The sequence below is a fragment of the Scyliorhinus canicula genome, chromosome 26, assembly GCF_902713615.1.
Source record: "Scyliorhinus canicula chromosome 26, sScyCan1.1, whole genome shotgun sequence".
Lineage (NCBI taxonomy): Eukaryota > Metazoa > Chordata > Chondrichthyes > Carcharhiniformes > Scyliorhinidae > Scyliorhinus > Scyliorhinus canicula.
This window is the reverse complement of record NC_052171.1, coordinates 10,594,338-10,614,919: the sequence shown is the minus strand read 5'-3', so window position 1 is coordinate 10,614,919 and position 20,582 is coordinate 10,594,338. Positions and strand designations below refer to the sequence as shown.

The window sequence follows — 20,582 nt, the reverse complement described above, 5'->3', positions numbered from 1 at the left end:
GGCTGCGGGAAGAAAGGCCACTTTGTGTCCGTCTGCCAGGCCAAGGCGGTCACTGCGGTCCCGGGCAGCGACCGCGGGACTCCCCCTTCTCTCTCTCCAGAGGCCCCGTGGGGCCCGCGAACCTCGCTGCCCCCATCCCCCAACGCCACGTGCGACCTCCGGGCGCCGCCATTTTGTGCTTCCGACGCCACGTGCGGGGGACGGGCACCGCCATTTTGTACACGCCCCCGCCATGTGCGACCGATGGGCGCCGCCATCTTGGATCGGCACCGAGGGCCCCGCGGGTGACTACGCACCGCCCGATGAAGACTCCGACTATCTGCCACGACTCACTTCAGTCCCTCTGGACCAGTCTCGACCCGCACCCTCTCTACGGCAACATAGAAGCTCCTGCTCAACGGGCACAAAGCGACCAACTGGACTCCGGGAGCACGGAGAGTTTCGTACACCCTACCATGGTAAGACGCTGCACTCTCCCTGTCTACCCGTGGCCTTCTTCTCCAGAACCCTCCAGGCTTCCGAAATCCGCCACTCCTCGGTCGAGAAGGAAGTTCAGGCCATAGTAGAAGCTGTGCGACATTGGAGGCACTATCCGGCCGGCAGGAGGTTTACCCTCCTCATAGACCAACGGTCAGTGGCCTTCATGTTCGACAATGCACAGAGGGGCAAGATAAAGAACGACAAGATCTTGCGGTGGAGGATAGAACTGTCCACCTATAACTATGACATTTTGTATCGTCCAGGGAAGCTGAACGAGCCTCCCGATGCCCTGTCCCCCGGCACCTGTGCCAACGCACAAGTGGACCGCTTCTGAGCCCTCCACGTGGACCTCTGCCACCTGGGGGTCACCCGCTTCTTTCATTTTGTAAAGACCCGCAACCTCCCCAACTCCATCGAGGAGGTCAGGACAGTCACCAGAAACTGCCACATTTATGCGGAGTGCAAGCCGCACTTCTACCGCCCAGAGAAAGCGCATCTGATAAAGGCTTCCCGCCCCTTTGAACGCCTCAGCATGGACTTCAGAAGTCCCCTCCCCTCCACCAACCGCAACACGTACTTCCTCAACGTGATTGACTCCCGTTCGCCATCCCCTGCCTCGACATGACCACGACCACCATTATCACTTTCCGGCCCGAACACCATAACCCTTAATCCCTTTATTCTTCAAAAAACTATCTATCTTTACCTTAAAAACATTTAACGAAGGAGCCTCAACTGCTTCACTGGGCAAGGAATTCCATAGATTCACAATCCTTTGGGTGAAGAAGTTCCTCCTAAACTCAGCCATAAATCTGAGTCATCCTCTATTTCCTTCCTGTCAGGGGCCAGGAAGTTTCGCCCTGAGCCATTTTCACACGACTTTAAATGCTCTTTGAGAGGAAAGAATGATAGGAATGGAGGAGGAATTAATATTCTGGCCAAGCCCCCACGTAGTGAATCTGCTGTGTCAGCCACTTGGAGTTCCGAGCATGAATATAAGTGATTTTGTTTTTAAGGCGCCGTACAAACGTTCGCCGGCTTCCCCTCCAGAGAAATCCCGACGGTGCAGAAGGAGGCCATTCGGCCCATCGAGTCCGCACTGACCCTCTGAAAGAGCGCCCGGCCTAGGCCCACTCCCCCTATTCCCCTCACCCCGCCGCATCGTCACGTCTTTGGACTGGGGGAGGAAACCGGGTGACGGTAGAATCGTCCCAGCCCGGGAGGAAACCATTCAGCCCATTGAGTGGCCCTCTGGATTGAGCAATGCAGCCTCTCTCGTTCATTCCCCCTGCTCTATCGCTGGAGCTTGCCGAGTTTATGTCCCTGGTGCGCCACACGGCTGAGGAAGATGGCCGCCATCCCCAGCAGGATATTACACTTGGGTAACGCGAATTAAGCCAGCTAAATTGGAGCCAACGTTTTGGACGGTTGACCGGTTGAATTCAGCGACTTTGAGTTAAGATGGCGTGCGGTAGTATGACTAGAGGTACTACGGTACCTGGGAGTGTGAGCTACCATTGGTGGAGAAGGCTCGCTGCTCATTGGCCCAAGTGTTTGCATTTCATTGGTCGGAACGTAAGGTAGCTCCGCCCAGTAAGGCGGGGTATAAGAACCCGTGTTTCCCCAGCAGCCGGCCTTCTTTCTGTACTCGAGCTGCTGGGGAAACATCTTGTTGATTAAAGCCTTCGATTCGGACTACTCCTTCGCTTCAGTAGTTATTGATCGCGCATCATGGCGCATCTCCGTAGCAACGGGTGTTTCTTCGTAACCAATTGGTTTCCAATCTGCGTTCTACTTGTCCGATCGTGACTTGTCCTCTTGGATGAATCAGCCTTGGGCTTTATCGTGACGGCCGCAGAGTATGACATGTCGCGGAATGTCGTGATATGGCCCAGCGCTGACAGGGGCATCTTACTGATTGGCTGGGGACTGGGCCTAGGGCCTGGCAGAGGGGGCCCCAAGCGGTGAGCACGGCTGCCTCAGGGCGCCATGGGGCCTGGGTTTGAATCCGGCCTCGGGGTGCCTGCCTGTGTGCGGAGTCTGCATGTGGGTTTCCTCCGGGTGCTCCGGTTTCCTCCCACAGTCCAAAGACCTGCAGGCTCGGCGGACTGGCCACGATAAATTGCCCTAAATGTCCAAAAAGGTTCGGAGGGTAACCTTTGGGTTATTGGTTAGTGGGGTTCCGGGGATAGAATGGGGGAGTGGGCTTTGGCGGAGTGCTCTGTCAGAGGGTCGCTGCATTCGATGGGCCGAATGGCCTCCTCTTGTACTGTAGCGATTCTATGGGCGAGCCGGAACTACCCTAGGTCCCGTTTTTACTTTGCCCCAAACACTATCGTTGGGGGGGGATATTTTCCATCGTGCCTCTTGACTGAACTCTACGAGGGTTTTGCGAAGGACGATTCGTGCCCCTTTCGTCCCCAACGGTACGGCAAGATGTAAAATGACGATGAACGTTGCGAAAATGCTCTTTGGCGACCTAAACCTGTCGCGCAATCTTGTACGCCTCAATTCAAATCCTCACCCCACCCCCTCCAGCACCTCCTTTCCCAGTTCCTCTAACCCTCCAACTTTGGAGTTAACCCCCCCCCCCCCACCGGCCTGGCAGATCTCCACTGGGACTCATTCCTCAAAGCCTTGGAGCGTCCAGTTTCCTCCCACAGTCCAACAATGTGCAGATTCGGCCGCTTGGCCGTGATCAATTCGCCTTAGAGTCGAGAAAACTGAGTCTGAAGTAGTTGTAAACGTGAGTTGAATCGATTGTTGTAAACGGCAGCTCACACACACACACACACACACACACACATCACATTGTACCCGGAAGCCAAGTCTTAACTTGTTTGTTGGGGAGGTGGAGACAGAAGGGGAAATCCACCGCTTGCTGTTGAGATTAAAATAGCAGCAATCCAGCACAAAGCAGCAAGCAGCCAGCAATGGTGAGTGAAGTTTCACGTTGTGTGCGATTTCCAGCCCTTGAAATGCCACCAAAGTTCTGGGGAGGGGGGGGCTCTGGTTAAACAGGAGGGTGGGGGAGGTTTATAACTGCTCCAGTCTCTCGAGGCACTCACTGCTCTCTCTCTCTCTCTCTCTCTCTCCCCCCACCCCCTCTCTCCGTGTCAGCGCATTCTCTTCTGCTTTGGAAATAGCTCTCCAACATTAGCCTGATCGGCTGCCCCAGTCAGAACGCATACAGCAACCCCGCTAATATCGTCAAGAGGTTCTGCTGGGAAGGAGACACTTGTGGACTCGCCTAATCCGTTTTCATTCATCCCTCTGACCAAGAGTCAGGCAGACTCCGGCTGTCAGACATGTTGAGATTGTCCAGTGTTTTCTGTTTGTTTAAAAGTTTTGCTATCCTTGTGTGGTGGCTGGGTAGGGGGTGGGGTGGGGTGGGGGCGAGGTGGGAGGGGCACATCACCATCCGGTTGCACTGGAGAGTGAAAAGATGGATCGGATCTGGCTGCGATGCCCCCCCCCCCCCCCCCCCCGCCAACCGGTTGGTAGGACCCGCGGAGGGCTTGGTATCTTAAGGGCGCCTGCGGCTGTAACCCTCATCCGTGTGTTTGCCACCTCTAAACTTGACCATCCAGCGCACCTGCCCTCCCCCTCCGTCACTGTAAACTCTGTCCGGATTGCTGCTGACCAAGTCCTTTACTCCTGTTCCCTCGTCACCCCGTGTCCTCGCTGACCGACAATGGATCTTGGGTTGAGCAACAGGTCAATTTTGAAATCCACCCTCTTTTTTTTTAAGCTCTCTCCGTGGCCCTGGCTATGTAACCTCCAGCATCTCCCGAGATCTCTGCGCTCCTCAAATTCTGGCCCTTTCAGGGTCCCCGGTCTTTGGACGCCTGGACCACAATTCCCTCCCTGAGCGGGCGGCACGGTGGCGCAGCGTTTAGCGCTGCTGCCTCACGGCGCCACGGGCCTGGGTTCGATTCCGGATTCGGGTGACTGTGCGGAGTCTGCACGTCCTCCCCGTGTGTGCGTGGGTTTCCTACCGGTGCTCCGGTTTCCTCCCACAGTCCAAAGAAGTGCAGGTTAGGTGGATTGGCCGTGCTGAATTGCCCCTTAGTGTCCAAAGGTGGGGGTTACAGGAATAGGGCGGGGGGAAGTGGGCCCAGGCTAAGGTTGCTCATTTGGGGTAGGTCGGTGCAGACGCTGACCGAACGGCCTCCTCGTGCACTGTAAGGGGTTCTGTGATTTGGCCTGGGGACTGGTGCCAATGCACGCTGGCATGTCTGAACCAGTGGCTGGGTTTTACTTGCTATTAAAGCCCTAAATGAGGGCTTACGTGCCAGCTATCTTTCCCGGAAAATGTAAGGGCGTATCCTTGTCTAAAGCCAAAACAGAAACTGGGGCAAATCGAAAGAATCTGTCAGGCAGATGAATCTGTCAGGTAGGCTGCCAAATCTACCTGTGGTGACAGGCTGGGCCTAAATCTAGGCCACAAGATGAAGTCCATGATAACACTTGCTGAATTATATACTTGCAGAGCAAAGCAAAGGACTCTGCAAGTCGGGTCTTCTGATGTGACCCCGATGTGACCCCATCTTAACTCCCCACCACCTGCTCACGGCCAACAAGGCCCAAATCCCATCGTACAGGTTTCAGTCAGGAGCTCCATATTACCGCCGTAAGACACACACCAGCCCCGCTTGCCAATCCTCCTGCCCACACACCCCTGCTCACGGTACGGTGGCACGGTGGTTAGCACTGCTGCCTCACAGCGCCAGGGGTTTTCGGTGACAGTGGCCTGGTTAAGAAGGGGCCTTCTGGGCCCTGGCTCATCTCAGTGTTGTCATACGGCTGTCCGATTCCGGCCTGGTCCGTGTGGAGTCTGCACGTTCTCCCCGCGTCTGCGTGGGTTTCCTCCCGGTGCTCCGGTTTTCTCCCACAGTCCAAAGACGTGCGGGTTAGGTGGATTGACCCGTAGGTTAGGTGGGGTTACAGGGATAGGGTGGGGGAGTGGATCTAAGTTGGGTGCTTTTTCAGAGGGTAGGTGCAGACCCGATGGGCCGAATGATCTCCTTCTGCATTGTAGGGATTCCCAATACTCCTGCCAACCCCTCACTCACTCCATTCCCAATCCTCCTGCCCCCATCCCACACGTCCTTTCCCACCCTGCCCACACACACACACACAGCCCCCTCACTCAGAACCTCCTCTTGCTAAACTCTATCAACCCTCACAGTCTATCATTCAGCTTCCCCACTTCTCCAACACCCTCCTGCCTCCAACTCACTCACTAAGAAGCCCCCCCCCCTTCCCAACAGCGCCTTGCACTCACTCAACCAGCACACTCGTCGCATCTCCTCAGCAGGCTGGCCTTTCGGACAGCCGTATGACAGCACTGAGATGAGCCAGGGCCCAGAAGGCCCCTTCTCAACCAGCTACGATTCACTACAGCCAATCCCTGGCTGCCGATCCCCACAGCGCCCACTAGCGGCCAGCAGGAGAGTGCACCTTCCTGGCGGGAACCGAAACACAACATCCCTGAAGTGCTCGATTAGGTCACCCACTCACCCCCCTCTTTTCAAGAGCAGGTAGTTCCGAACCTGTCGAACCTTTTCCCGATGTCGCCGGCCCACACATCTCTTACCGTGGTCTCGCTCGTTGCAGGGTACGAGTAATTCCGATATCATCAGAAAAATCCAGAAAGATGCAGACGACGTCATGGAGGTCATGATCATCAATGTGGATAAAGTCAAGGAGCGAGGGGAGAAACTGGAGGTTCTCGGCGACAGAGCAGAGCAGCTACAGGAAGCCGTGAGTAGACTCTACATTTGAATCGTGGAGTCCCGACAGTGTAGAGAGGCCATTCGGCCCATCGAGTCTACACCGGCCATTCAGACGCATCTCCTTTTTTCACCATTGTGTTGATCTTTTTAAACCCTATGAGGGGGAGGGGGGGGCACATGCCCACAAGGCATTGAAGGTGGCAGGGTGGGTGGCTGCATGAGGAAAGTCGCCACAGTCCCAGATGACCATAGGCTACTTTCCCATTTGCCAGGGAGAGCTGACTGGGGGTGATTTAACCGGAGGATCGCCACACCTCAGGCATAGGGGGGCAGGGTAGAGACGGCGGGGCCTTCACGAATAACCTCGGCCAAAGGGCGACATGGCGGCGCAGTGGTTAGCACTGCTGCCTCATGGCGCCGAGGTCCCGGGTTCGATCCCGGCCTTGAGTCGCTGTGCATGCGGAGTTTGCACATTCTCCCCGTGTCTGCGTGGGTCTCACCCCCCACAACCCAAAGATGTGCAGGGTAGGTGGATTGGCCGCGCTAAATTGCCCCTTAATTGGAAAAAAGAATTGGGTTCTCTAAATGTATTTTTTTTTCAATTATGAGACCTACAGTTGGTGTGAAAGTTAAGTGTAGCTATCACAAACATACATATGTAAACAATAGCGACAGGAGGAGACCATTCGGCCCTCCGAGCCTGCTCCGCCATTCATTATGATCATGGCTGATCATCAAGTTCAATACCCTGATCCCGCCTTCCCCCCATATCCCTCGATCCCTTCAGCCCAAAGAGCTCGATCTAATTCTTCAAACACTTCAATTGAAAGGGCAACCGCTAAGTCTGAGTGAGTTAACCCTTTCCACAAACGGCAAAGACGTCCGGTCCCCGACTGTCGCTATGTTGTGACAAATCCATCGTGGACGTCTCGAAAGGTGCTAGACCTGTTGTTTGTGACTCATCTGTATTTTAAACAGACGCACACTCGCTTGGGGGGTCAAGTGAGTTAATTTAGACGAGATGTATCTGTTGATTTGGGGGCGGCACAGTGGCGTAGTGGTTAGCGCAGCTGCCTCGTTGCGCCAGGGGACCCGGGTTCGATTCCCGGCTTGGGTCACTGTCTGTGCGGAGTATGCACGTTCTCCCCGTGTCCGCGTGGGGTTTCCTCCGGTTTCCTCCCACAAGTCCCGAAAGACGTGCTTGTTAGGGTGAATTGGACATTCTGAATTCTCCCTGTGTACCCCGAACAGGCGCCGGAATGTGGCGACTAGGGGCTTTTCACAGTAACTTCATTGCAGTGTTAATGTCAGCCGACTTGGGACACGAATAAAGATTATTATTATTGGAACACTGTCCGTCGGTACATTGCCGGGAGACCGGAGGATTCCGTCGACGGAGAAGTCTGCTGACTGTCTTTGAATTCCAAGTTAGATTCCTTGGGCGGGATTCTCCCACCGGGTCGGAGAATCGCCGGGGGTTCGGCGTGAATCCCGCGCCCCCGCCGGCCGCCGAATTCTCCGCCCCCCCCCCCCAAAAATCCCTCCGACATGAATCCCGCCGGACACCTCGGAGAATTGCGAGGACCGGCGCGCGCAATGGGCCCCGGGGCCTCCCGAATTTTCTGGCCGGCGATGGGCCGAGCGGCTGCCCGTTTTAGGCCCGTCCCACCGGCGTAAATTAAGGTCGGGACCCGGCTCTGCGGGCGGCCTCTGGGGCCCTCGGGGTGGCGCAGTGGGGGGGGGGGGGGGGAGATCTGGCCCCGGGAGGTGCCCCCATGATGGCCTGGCCCGCGATCGGGGCCCACCGATCCGCGGGCAGGCCTGTGCCGTGGGGGCACTCTATTCCTCCGCGTCGGCTGCTGTGACACGGAGATGAACGGTCCCAGCAGAATCCCGCCCCTTGTTTTCCAATTCGTGCTCAGAGCTCCCAGGACAATGTCAAGCTCAGACTCAACACTTCCAAATTCCGATTTATATCTTTTAACTTTCCATTTACTTTCCAAGAATTGCGTCCCGAGTCACCCCCACGATGTTGATCATTTTTTTTTTTTTTTTTTTATAAATTTAGATTATCCAATTATTTTTTCCAATTAAGGGGCAATTTAGCTTGGCCAATCCACCTACTCTGCACATTTTTGGGTTGTGGGGGCGAAACCCACGCAGACACGGGGAGAATGTGCAAACTCCACACGGACAGTGACCCAGAGCCGGGATCGAACCTGGGACCTCAGCGCCGTGAGGCGGTTGTGCTAACCACTAGGCCACCGTGCTGCCCTTCGATGTTGATCATTAAGGCACTTTTTAAATATAAATTTAGCATACCCAATTCATATTTTCCAATTCAGCGCGGCCAATCCACCTACCCTGCCCATCTGTGGGTTGTGTGGGGGTGAGACCCACGCAGACACGGGGAGAACGTGCAAACTCCACACGGACGGTGACCCGGGTCTTCGGTGCCGTGAGGCAACAGTGCTAACCACTGCGCCACCGTGCCGCCCTCGAACAGAACTTTCAACAACATCGTATCAGTATCTCCGATCGAGGATTCTGGTGCATGCTAATGGTATGTGTTTCCCTTCGCAGGGAAAAGTCTTTCAGAAGACGGCCAAGGAGGTGGAAAAGAAAGAACGGTTCGCCAATTTGAAATGGAAACTTATTTTGGGAGTGACAGTCGGCCTTGTGATCCTCGTCACCATCATTATCGTGATCATTTGCGTCCTTCCATCCACCAAATCAGTGGATTCAGTCTCATCTATCAAATCAGCGGATTCAGTTCCGTCTTCGACGACAGTGAGGACAGTCGATTGACAGCCTTGTGACCTGGATGCTGTCGCTTTGCAGAAGAACATGACCCATCGTCAGTTGCTGTGGCAACTGGTACTTAGATGTTAGAAACTAGTCAGCTACAAGGGGCAGCAATTGACAGTTAACACGTATTTAGTGCCGTCTTCAGTCAAGTCCGTTGTCTAACCGTTTCGAGTAAGAAAATCGAGCGATGCAACTTAATTTTACACTTTCAATCACATGTGGGACCCAGAGGGGCCTGTAGACGCTTCAGTTTTCCCCGAGTCTTGTCACTTGAACGGTGCGGTTAGGCCCCCCCACCTCTCTATCTACCATTCCAACGAGTAAAAATAAGGGGAGAGTTTCTGCATGCTCGTGGTTGCGTTGTCGGAGAAGCGGAGGAAGCCACCGACTGAGAGTCCTGCACAAGGTACGATTGCTTAACAGCCATGGTACTGAATTAACAGCCCCATGGTTGAGAGGTTCGAAAAGACCTCACAGTAAATTCGTGGGCCGAGAGAAAAGATTATTAGAGGACTAGAACGGTTCGCTCACGGAATCTGCTTCCCCAAATTGGCCAGTTGCCACTCACCTCACTCTTCACCACCCTCTCCCCCCCAAAGCCTGTCCACCATCTACAAGGACACAAGTCAGGAGTGTGAGGGAATACTCTCCACTTGCCTGGGTGAGTGCAGCTCCCAACAACACTCAAGAAGCTCCACACCATCCAGGACAAAGCAGCCCCGCTTGATCGGCACCCCACCCACAAACATTCACTCCCTCCACCACCGACGCACAGTGGCAGCCGTGTGTACCATCTACAAGATGCACTGCAGCAACTCACCAAGGCTCCTTAGGCAGCACCTTCCAAACCCGCGACCTCGACCATCTAGAAGGACAAGGGCAGCAGATACCTGGGAACCCCACCACCTGGAGGTTCCCCCTCCAAGTCACTCACCGCCCCGACTTGGAAATATATCGGCCGTTCCTTCACTGTCGCTGGGGCAAAATCCTGGAACTCCCTAACAGCACAGTGGGTGTACCTACACCTCGGGACTGCAGCGGCTCAAGAAGGCGGCTCACCCACCACCTTCTCAAGCGGAATAAATGATGGGCAACAAGTGATGCTCACGTCCACGGCGGCGCAGTGGTTAGCACTGCTGCCTCACAGCGCCAGGGACGCGGGTGTGTGACTGCGCGGAGTCTGCACGTTCTTCCCACGTGTCTGTGTGGGTTTCCTCCGGGTGCTCCGGTTTCCTCCCACAGTCCAAAGATGTGCAGGTTAGGTGGATTGGCCGTGCTAAATTGCCTTTAGTGTCCAAAATTGCCCTTAGTGTTGGGTGGGGTTACTGGGTTATGGGGATAGGGTGGGGTTACTGGGTTATAGGGGTAGGGTGGGGTTACTGGGTTATGGGGGTAGGGTGGGGTTACTGGGTTATGGGGGTAGGGTGGGGTTACTGGGTTATGGGGGTAGGGTGGGGTTACTGGGTTATGGGGGTAGGGTGTGGTTACTGGGTTATGGGGGTAGGGTGGGGTTACTGGGTTATGGGGGTAGGGTGGGGTTACTGGGTTATGGGGATAGGGTGGGGTTACTGGGTTATAGGGGTAGGGTGGGGTTACTGGGTTATGGGGGTAGGGTGGGGTTACTGGGTTATGGGGGTAGGGTGGGGTTACTGGGTTATGGGGATAGGGTGGGGTTACTGGGTTATGGGGGTAGGGTGGGGTTACTGGGTTATGGGGGTAGGGTGGGGTTACTGGGTTATGGGGGTAGGGTGGGGTTACTGGGTTATGGGGGTAGGGTGGGGTTACTGGGTTATGGGGGTAGGGTAGGGTTACTGGGTTATGGGGATAGGGTGGGGTTACTGGGTTATGGGGATAGGGTGGGGTTACTGGGTTATGGGGGTAGGGTGGGGTTACTGGGTTATGGGGATAGGGTGGGGTTACTGGGTTATGGGGATAGGGTGGGGTTACTGGGTTATGGGGGTAGGGTGGGGTTACTGGGTTATGGGGATAGGGTGGGGTTACTGGGTTATGGGGATAGCGTGGGGTTACTGGGTTATGGGGATAGGGTGGGGTTACTGGGTTATGGGGATAGGGTGGGGTTACTGGGTTATGGGGGTAGGGTGGGGTTACTGGGTTATGGGGGTAGGGTGGGGTTACTGGGTTATGGGGATAGGGTGGGGTTACTGGGTTATGGGGGTAGGGTGGGGTTACTGGGTTATGGGGATAGGGTGGGGTTACTGGGTTATGGGGGTAGGGTGGGGTTACTGGGTTATGGGGATAGGGTGGGGTTACTGGGTTATGGGGGTAGGGTGGGGTTACTGGGTTATGGGGATAGGGTGGGCGATGTTGGCCCAGGTCGGGTGCTCTTTCAGAGAGTTAATGCAGAGACGATGGGCCGAATGGCCTCCTTCTGCACCACCGGGATTCTAATTTATCCCAAAAATGAAGAAAAATATATATTGTTGAATTTTAACAATCAATGAAACAAACCGGAGCAAACTATAGATTGGGTAAACAATAGGGATTTGCCAGCCCTGTCCACATGTCGTGGATGAATAAAAATACGAATTGTGATTGGATTTTGCGGCATAATTGGACCAGTAAACTGGTTCCTGGAATTGGCTGAATTGAAGGATGAGAATATTCACATTGTCTCTGTTTAAAGTTCCGATTTGATAGATGTGAGGCTGGAGTCTCCCAAAATGAGGCCAAGTGTTGACGACAGCGTAAAGACGGTGGAGCCTTACTCCCGAATTTCCTGGAAAAAATGTAATTCAATGTCCTGCAGGGGGATAGCAGGGACCCGGGGTAAATCTCACAGCTTTCGCTCCCTCTTTTGAAGCAATTGGCGCCTCATCTTTGGGAAGACTTCCCAGGGTACCGGGACAACTCCAGTGCGCCCATGGCCGCCCGATTTAAGCCCATCAGCACTCACTCATAGGGAGCAGGAGGAGGCTATTCAGCTATTCAAGCCTGTACCGCCACTCAATAAGACAACGGCTGACCTCATTGTGGTGTCAACTCCACTTTTCTGCTGTCACAACACTTTGGGCTAGTGTGTGGTCAATTCCAGCCCCACCTGTCACAACACGAGTGAATTAACCAACAATTCTTATAAATTTCCCAAAGTCGTTGCCAAATAATTACAGTCACTAGGCTTGTGAGTTGGAATATGATTACTGTTTATTTATAGCAAGCATTCTAATGAAATATGCAGTTAATACAACAAGCTAATACCTACCACCCCCTTTAAGTGTCCCCCCTCTACTGACACGCACAAGACAGACCAACACAGAGGAGGGGAAAGGGGTGAAATAATAAGGACGAAGGTCAAAAGATAAGATTCTTTGCTTCCAATGTTGGTTCTTTAGCTTTCCTCACGGTGAGCTTGCAGATGAAAGTCTTTCGCTTTCAGCCAGTAATGATCCACCTCAATAAAGTTGGCCTTTCTGGAGAAAATAACGGAGGGAGGGGGTCAGCCCGTCCTTCCTCTGAGCTGCCAGGAGTCAAACTGAAACCAAAGCGCAACCCTTGATGTTCTGAAACACCCCAGTGGGATCTGATCCAATCCCCGCCAGTTATGGGGCACAGCCTTTTGGTCCAATTCACTGACTACAATCCAAATCAATCAAACCGGGTCATCACTGATGCTGGCTCAACCGCAATCACCAGGGTAAACCAGCCGTGCCTTCTGGAAACTTCTAATTGAGTTAAAGGTAGAGGTCGCTTTGCCTTAAAGTCACAGGTCCATTAAACATCCATGGATCGAAAATGTAATGGCAAAAATAAAAGAAGGGAATAAACAAGAATGACCCGTACAGCTGTCTGTCCCCCCCTTGTCCATCACAAATCTCTGGGGAAGGGAATTTCACAAATTGTTGACCCTCTGAGAGAACGTGTCGCTTCATCTCCATTTTAAGAAGGAGACATCTTAGTCTTAAATTGTGATTCCCAGTTCTAGATTCCCCCAGGAGGGAAACATCGTCCTGGCTTTGCACCTTTATCCGCCGCATCACCGTGCTTATGAAAGGCGGAGGCTCCCGCATGCTCCAAGAGACGTAGCTCAGTGAAGGAGAGTCTTCCGACAGGAGAGGGAGGAGGGGAAATTGTGGGGTTAAGACAAACAAAGATGGAGGCCATTGAAGTGAAGTATCTCGGGAATTCAAAAAGGATTAGACAATGAAATGAAACATCTTTGAAGTGAAAACGAGCGGAGGTTAATGTACTGAGGCTGACTGCCAGATCAGATATGCTGCATTAAACGATCTTTCATCCCCGCAGATCTTGTAAAATAAAGAGTTAAAAATAAATTGTGTGCTGGTTGCGTTTGGAATTATAATCCATGCGGAAAATCTTTTCATTTGTTCCTTCTCTGCTTCCTCCCCCAACTCAGAAAATAAGTTTGTTTTTCTTATTTTACTTTTATATCACGCACGTTCTCCTCGCATTCTACAACTCCACGGGGATGAAAGAATGATGATTATATTGAGCGTGGTTTCTCCGTTGGCCGGCGCAGGAATCGGGAAACGCGATTGGGCGGAGAATGGGGCGAGGTGAAAATTGCCGCCCGTTAGAGGGCCGTGCTCCGGTGCCGCGATAGCGGCGTCAGTGCGTTCCACTCTGCACGTAAACGCCGTCGGCATACCGTGAGCGGGCCTGACACGGTGTTCTCTGGGGGCCTCCGCGATGCTCCGTCTCGGAGTTCCTGACGGCAAGTTTCACTTGTGGTTTAAAAAGTCGGGAAGCGAGAGGGGGGGGACTGGGGTACGAAAAGTGTCCAACATCGCTATAGTGTTCTGATGTGGTACCGCTGACCGGGGTCTTCTGCCAGGGCTGGGGGAGTAGCGGGGGGGAGGGGGGGGGGGCAGGAGGTGGGCTGGTGGGGTCGGGGTGGGCAGGCACGGAACACCATTGCCGCAGCCGGGCACCTGCGCATACCGCTGACTGCCCACTGTGTGAACCTCGTGCCACGGATCGTATGGGTGCCCCCCCCCCCCACCCAGGCCACCCCTCCCTAGGTACCCTCTAACCCCAGCCAACCCATCAACGGGATGGGCACGCTCCAGCGCAAATGGCGCCATCTTGTTGGCCATTGAGTATTCTCCAGCACAGGGGACCTTGTTCCCTTTTGGGAAACTCGCGCCCACTATCTTAAATATTCACTCTCTCCACCACCAATGCAGACTAGAGGCTGTGTGTGGCATCTGCAAGATGCACTGCAGAAACTTTGTGGGTCCACATCCTTCTGACCAGCGCGACACTGTTGACCTCCTCGGTATCCTCCTCCCAGGATGCACCTGTCTGGCTCAACTTCCTCCTTCTCCAGGCGCTCACTTCAGTCAGAGACTTCACCAGGAGGCATCTGAGGGAGCCATCGATGAACCTAGGGGCTGGTTTGCACCCCCCCCCCCCCCTCCCCCCACACCCCGCCCCTCGCTCCAGTGGCACGGTCTCCTCTGGAACAACTCCAATGTGCAAATAACTGGTTCGGGTTAATAAATAACTCCACCTGTCATCAGTGTCAAGATCAGGAGACAGCAGGCCTCAAAATAATACCTTTGAACCCTGCAAATTGGATTTGGATTTGATTTACTGTGACTTGTACCGAGGTACAGTGCAAAGTGTTCTTCCGCGTGTAGTCCAGGCAGGTCGGTCCACACATGAAAAACATAGGAGACACAATAAATACACACTGACATCGGGTGACGCATACCGAGTGTGGGGCTACACAGTAGAGAACATAGAACATAGAGAAATACAGCACAGAACAGGCCCTTCGGCCCACGATGTGCCGAACCTTTGTCCTAGGTTAATAGAAGATGCGAGGAGATTGGTTCAGTCCATAAGAGGGTCATTTAGGAGTCTGGTGACAGCGGGGAAGAAGCTGTTTTTGAGTCTGTTTGTGCGTGTTCTCAGACTTCTGTATCTCCTGCCCGATGGAAGAAGTTGGAAGAGTGAGTAAGCCGGGTGGGAGGGGCCTTTGATTATGCTGCCCGCTTCCCCAGGCAGTGGGAGGTGTACATGGAATCAATGGATGGGAGGCAGGTTTGTGTGATGGACTGGGCGGTGTTCACGACTCTCTGAAGTTCCTTGCGGTCCTGGGCCGAGCAGTTGCCATACCAGGCTGTGATGCAGCCAGATAGGATGCTTTCTATGGCGCATCTGTAAAGGTTGGTAAGAGTCAGTGTGGACATGCCGAATTTCCTTAGTTTCCTGAGGGAGCGATCCAACAATTTCTGAATCCCCCGATATTGCTCGTATACCAGGAGCCCTTTCAACCACCCTCTGTGACCTCAGTGTGAGGCATGACCAATGACCTCGGAGGCTGGACATCATGCCCTCTAACCCTGATGGGTCATAATGAAGGCCTCAAACCCATCCTGGAACTTAACAAGCCCCAATTGATATTTTATTCGGCACGTTCCGAAGGTGAGCCTTTATGATTCCTCTAGCTCTGTACCAGCTACAGGCCTAGTCAAAAGCCCACCCACCTCCATTCTGCTTCATCAATGTCCGTCCCTCCATCATAAGGTCAGAAGTGGGGATGTTCGCTGATGACGGCACAATGTTCAGCACCATTCGCGACTCCTCAGATAATGAAGCAGTCCATGTCCAAATGCAGCAAGACCTGGACAATATCCAGGCTCGGGATTAATAAACATCTCCCCTTGACAATCAATGGCATTTCCAGCTCTGATTCCCCAACATTGATTTCCTGGGGGTGACCATTGACGAGGCGTTTAATTACGCCAGCCACATAAATACTGTGGGTACCAGAGCAGGTCAGAGGCTGGGAATCCTGCAGAGAGTAACTCACCTCCTGACTCCCCCCAAAGCCTGTCCACCATCTACAAGGCACAAGTCAGGAGTGTGAGGGAATACTCTCCACTTGCCTGGATGAGTGCAGCTCCCAACAACACTCAAGAAGCTCCACACCATCGGGCCCATGGTGCCCGGCAAGGGAAGGTGACGGGAAAGGACGGATTGAAGGATGGTAGCTTACTTGACGCACCAGCAGAAAGTACTTCGACTTTACAAAAGGGCCCTGCGGCACTTGGAATCCTGGTGCATATTCAGGGACAAGTACCGTTTTTATGCCTGCATGCTGCGAGCAAGATTCGATGAGCATAAAGATGAAAAACACATGATAAAGGCGACTAAGCTGCTGGAAGCTGGTGAGGAGGAATTCTGGTCAAAGCAGCACCCGCAGCCCTACATTTTCCCCAATGCACCAGGAGGCACGTCTTATGAGAGATATGATTGCTACAAGACACCTGAATCCTATCTGGATTTTTGGCATCCGTCTGAGAAGGCAATGTATCCAGATTACTTTGCCAAGCGAGAGCAATGGAAGAACCTGCGTTTCCAGAGTTGGGAGAAAGAGGTGAAGCAATTGAAAGAGGAAGTGACTACTAATCCTCAGAGTGAGGCTCTGCCCCCTGCTCGGAAGGAGGGTGACCGTCCTCCACTGTGGTGGAACATTGTCACAAGACCCCGTGAACGCCCAACATAAGAAGCAGAACAGATAGCAGATATAAAAAGATGGTCCCAGTGTTGTCAACAGCAGATGATATATCCAGAGAGCTGATGCCTACACGGTTTTGAAATGTTTCTGTATACTTAATGAAGTCTAATAAACTGAGAATAAATGTTTGTCTTTTTTTACGATGAACAAAAAAAAAGCTCCACACCATCCAGGACAAAGCAGCCCCGCTTGATCGGCCACCCCATCCACAAACATTCACTCCCTCCACCACCGACGCACAGTGGCAGCCGTGTGTACCATCTACAAGATGCACTGCAGCAACTCACCAAGGCTCCTTAGGCAGCACCTTCCAAACCCACGGCCTCTACCATCTAGAAGGACAAGGGCAGCAGATACCTGGGAACCCCACCACCTGGAGGTTCCCCTCCAAGTCACTCACCGCCCCGACTTGGAAATATATCGGCCGTTCCTTCACTGTCGCTGGGTCAAAATCCTGGAACTCCCTAACAGCACTGTGGGAGTACCTACACCTCACGGACTGCAGCGGCTCAAGAAGGCGGCTCACCCACCGCCTTCTCAAGGGGCAACTAGGGATGGGCAACAAATCCTGGGGCCTAGCCAGCCACACCCCATGAAAGAATAAAAAGGATTTGGGTCAGGATTTGACTTAATTCAAAGTGAGCAAAAAAAATACTGTGAACAGTGGCTAGCAATTGACTTGAAGCAATCTAAAGACAAGCAAAAGGGTACGAAGAAAGTCGTTCAAACTCCCAAAATAAATTTGGGGTGGCACAGTGGTTAGCACTGCTGCCTCAGAGCGCCAGGGATCCGGGTTCGATTCCGGCCTTGGGTGACTGTGCGGAGTTTGCACGTTCTCCCCTGTGTGTGCGTGGGTTTCGTCCGGGTGCTCCGGTTTCCTCCCGCAGCCCAAAGATGTGCAGGTTAGGTGGATTGGCCGTGATAAATTGTCCCTTTGGGGATGGGCAGGTTAGGTCTGGTTGCGAGGATAGGGCGGGCAAGTGGGCCTAGCTAAGGTGCTCTTTCAGAGGGTCGGTGCAGACTCGATGGGCTGAATGGCCTCCTTCTGCCCTGTAAATTCCATGGCTCATTCACTGTGAAGCGAGGCAAGGACAACACTAAAGGTTTTCCAGTCATACTTCCAGAAAGAGGATGAGTAAGGTTAATGTGGGCCCCTTCCATTCGGAGACAGATTGGAGTCAGAATTCAGGAAATGTCATCGCAGTAGAGGAAAAGGATATAAAAAGAGGGAAGGAAAACTAAAAATAAATCAGACAGGGGAACCTCCCTGATGTAAGTAGAAAATAGAGTTAACATTAAGATAGAGATTGACTCATCTCCAGGAACTCACGTTTCCTACAAACATGAGAAGAGTTTTGCTCGAGATTGTAGAATCTACAGTGCAGAAGGAGGCCATTCGGCCCATCGAGTCTGCACCGGCCCTCGGGAAGATAATGCTGCCTAAGCCCACACCTCCACCCTATCCCTGTAATCCAGGAAGCCCACCGAGTGATCACTCGCAATTCATACAATTTACAGTGCAGAAGGAGGCCATTCGGCCCATCGAGTCTGCACCGGCTCTTGGAAAGAGCACCCTACCCAAGGTCAACACCTCCACCCTATCCCAATAACCCAGAAACCCCACCCAACACTAAAGACAATTTTGGACACTAAGGGCAATTTATCATGGCCAATCCACCTAACCCGCACATCTTTGGACTGTGGGAGGAAACCGGAGCTCCCGGAGGAAACCCACGCACACACGGGGAGGATGTGCAGACTCCGCACAGACAGTGACCCCAGCCGGGAATCGAACCCTGGGACCCTGGAGCTGTGAAGCCACTGTGCTATCCACAATGCTACCGTGCTGCCCAAATCAATTCTCCCGATTCAGGAACTGTTCCAGATTGGAAAACTGCCAAAGCCACTCCAGGGCTCACGACGGGTGGGGAAGAGGAACTGGGAAAATTGTAGGCCGTTGGGGACACGGCACCCGCACGAAAAAGGTGCGCGGCGGGATTCTCCGTCGTCGGGGTCCTCGGCTTCACCAGCGGTGCTCTAACGCCCGCGGATTTCCCGAGGGCGTGGGGGTGTCCACAATGGGAAACCCCATTGGCCGGCTGCCAATTTGACTGGGCATTTCCACAGTGGTGACGGCGGGGGGGGCTTGTGCCAGTAGGGGTGATTAAACCCTGACATCGTCCCAGTGCATTCTGGGGAGGAGGGGGAGGGGAGGTGGAAGAGAGCCTCCATGTTGTACACACTTTGGCCTACGAAGAGCTTCCCTTCCCCCCGGACGACAATGACCCTGGCATCCGTTCCACGGGCGGCAGTGCTGGACCTCTGGCTATCTGACTGGGCCGGCAGCACTGGGGAGCGGGTTCCCACCCCGTTATTTGGACGGAAGGCCCTGAGGCGGCGACAGAACTGCCTGAGAAAATCGGTTCCCGCCCCCTAGTGTAGCCACCTGGGGTGGCCACTGCCCAACACAAAATGGAAGATTACAAAGAATGCTGGGAAAGTGGACATGTTGCAAAAGCAGGCAGCTTGCAAAAGCGCTTGTGTATTCTGACCGCTGCAGAAACCAGACAGCACTGTGAAAAAAAACAAGTTAGCATACTAATGAGGTGATCCCCAAGCACAAAAGAAACAAGTTAACACTAATCGATACATTCAATGGAAGGCCAGACTTTTCGGCGCCAAAGAAGCCCAAAACAATAAGTCCCAAGAACCGCCCCAGTGATCGAGCAACTGCCCCGCTACTGGGGAATTCAAATCAATCGATTGGGAAGAGACCCAATCGATTGCGAGTGAGTAGAGGGTCCGCCCAGACCCTGAGAGGAGAGGACCCTCCTGTCTGCCTGTGGCTTCCCACTGGTATTTCAAACTGGCTCACATCTTTCTGTACTCACTCCACAGTCACAGCGGATTTGGGGGGGGGGGGGGGGGGGGGGGGGAACCACAGCTATACCAGCAATAGCTGCGATGTTACAAACTTTCAGTTCAAAGATTGAAACAAGAAATCTGAAGGAATTCACAGCGACTGTCACAGTTTGGTCGATAACATTGTCAACGTGAGGTTTATCTACTAGGCAGCGGCAAGTTGGATAAACAAACTTTGGGAGACGAGATTTATTACCAGCGGGGCAGGAGTTTGAGGGCGGAAAGGCTGGGCAGTGAAACATCTCTCGGAGACAATAACTAGAAGTGCGAAGGTGATGCAGGCAACACCCTGATCAAGCGATTCCATGAACCTCCTCGTTGTTGGACTACAGAAGCAGCGGGTCAATGACGGCTGGAAACTTCGTTCAGATGATCCTTTTGCGTCGCATGTGCTCGGGCTACACGGAGCGGCGGGCTATTTGACTGGAGAGGCATCACAGCCAAGCTCGATAATCTGCTTTTTAAAAAAAATTGGAGTATCCAATTCTTTTTTTTCCAATTAGGGGTTAATGTAGCCTGGCCAATTCACCCACCCTGCACATGAGACCCCCCACAGACACGGGGAGAATGTGTAAACGTCACACGAACAGTGACCCAGGGCCGGGATCGAACCCGGGTCCTCGGCGCCGCGAGGCACCAGTGCTAGCCACTGGATTCTATGAACATAAATAGGATCTGGAGAAGGCCTCTCGGGCCTGTCAATAATTGTGATCTGATGTTTTGGTGTTGACCAAAGATAAGGATTACTGGAAGGAGATGTTTAGGGTAATCTCTAAAGTGCTGCACGTGAAGCTGGACCCGGGCCCCCGGGAGGCTATATTCGGGGTGTCGGACCAGCCGGGGTTGGAAACGGGGCGCGGAGGCAGATGCTGTAGCCTTCGCCTTGTTGATCGCCTGAAGGCGGATCCTGATGGGATGGAGGGCAACCTCTCCACCCTGTGCCCTGGCGTGGTGGGGGGACCTGCTGGAATTTGAACTGAGGGGAAGCCCGGAGGGGCTCTACAATTCATGGGCGTTATTCATTATGCACTTTCGAGAATTGGATCACATCAAACATTAGGGGGGTTGCTGGGAGGGTTGGGGAGTGTTAATGGTGACTATGGGTGATTCCTGATTCCTTTTTGTCATTT

General features: G+C 53.5%; 2 protein-coding genes across 4 annotated transcripts; both read left to right on the top strand.

Moving 5' to 3' along the window:
* Positions 1–371: 371 nt before the first annotated feature.
* LOC119957531 (synaptobrevin-like) lies at positions 372–9,275 on the top strand. Of its 3 annotated transcripts, none has more exons than XM_038785675.1 (3): positions 372–458; positions 6,100–6,246; positions 8,802–9,275. In XM_038785675.1, the coding sequence occupies exons 1-3, from the start codon at positions 456–458 to the stop codon at positions 9,024–9,026; spliced, it is 375 nt and encodes a 124-aa protein (XP_038641603.1). In that variant the 5' UTR covers positions 372–455; the 3' UTR covers positions 9,027–9,275. The 3 variants fall into 3 exon arrangements, with proteins under 3 accessions (XP_038641603.1, XP_038641604.1, XP_038641602.1); XM_038785676.1 differs by lacking the exon at positions 372–458 and adding an exon at positions 3,142–3,226; XM_038785674.1 differs by lacking the exon at positions 372–458 and adding an exon at positions 3,260–3,416.
* A 6,652-nt stretch (positions 9,276–15,927) lies between these two features.
* Positions 15,928–16,540, top strand: LOC119957528 (NADH dehydrogenase [ubiquinone] 1 beta subcomplex subunit 9-like). Its single transcript, XM_038785667.1, has one exon. The coding sequence runs from the start codon at positions 15,997–15,999 to the stop codon at positions 16,516–16,518; it is 522 nt and encodes a 173-aa protein (XP_038641595.1). The 5' UTR covers positions 15,928–15,996; the 3' UTR covers positions 16,519–16,540.
* The last annotated feature ends 4,042 nt before the right edge of the window (positions 16,541–20,582 follow it).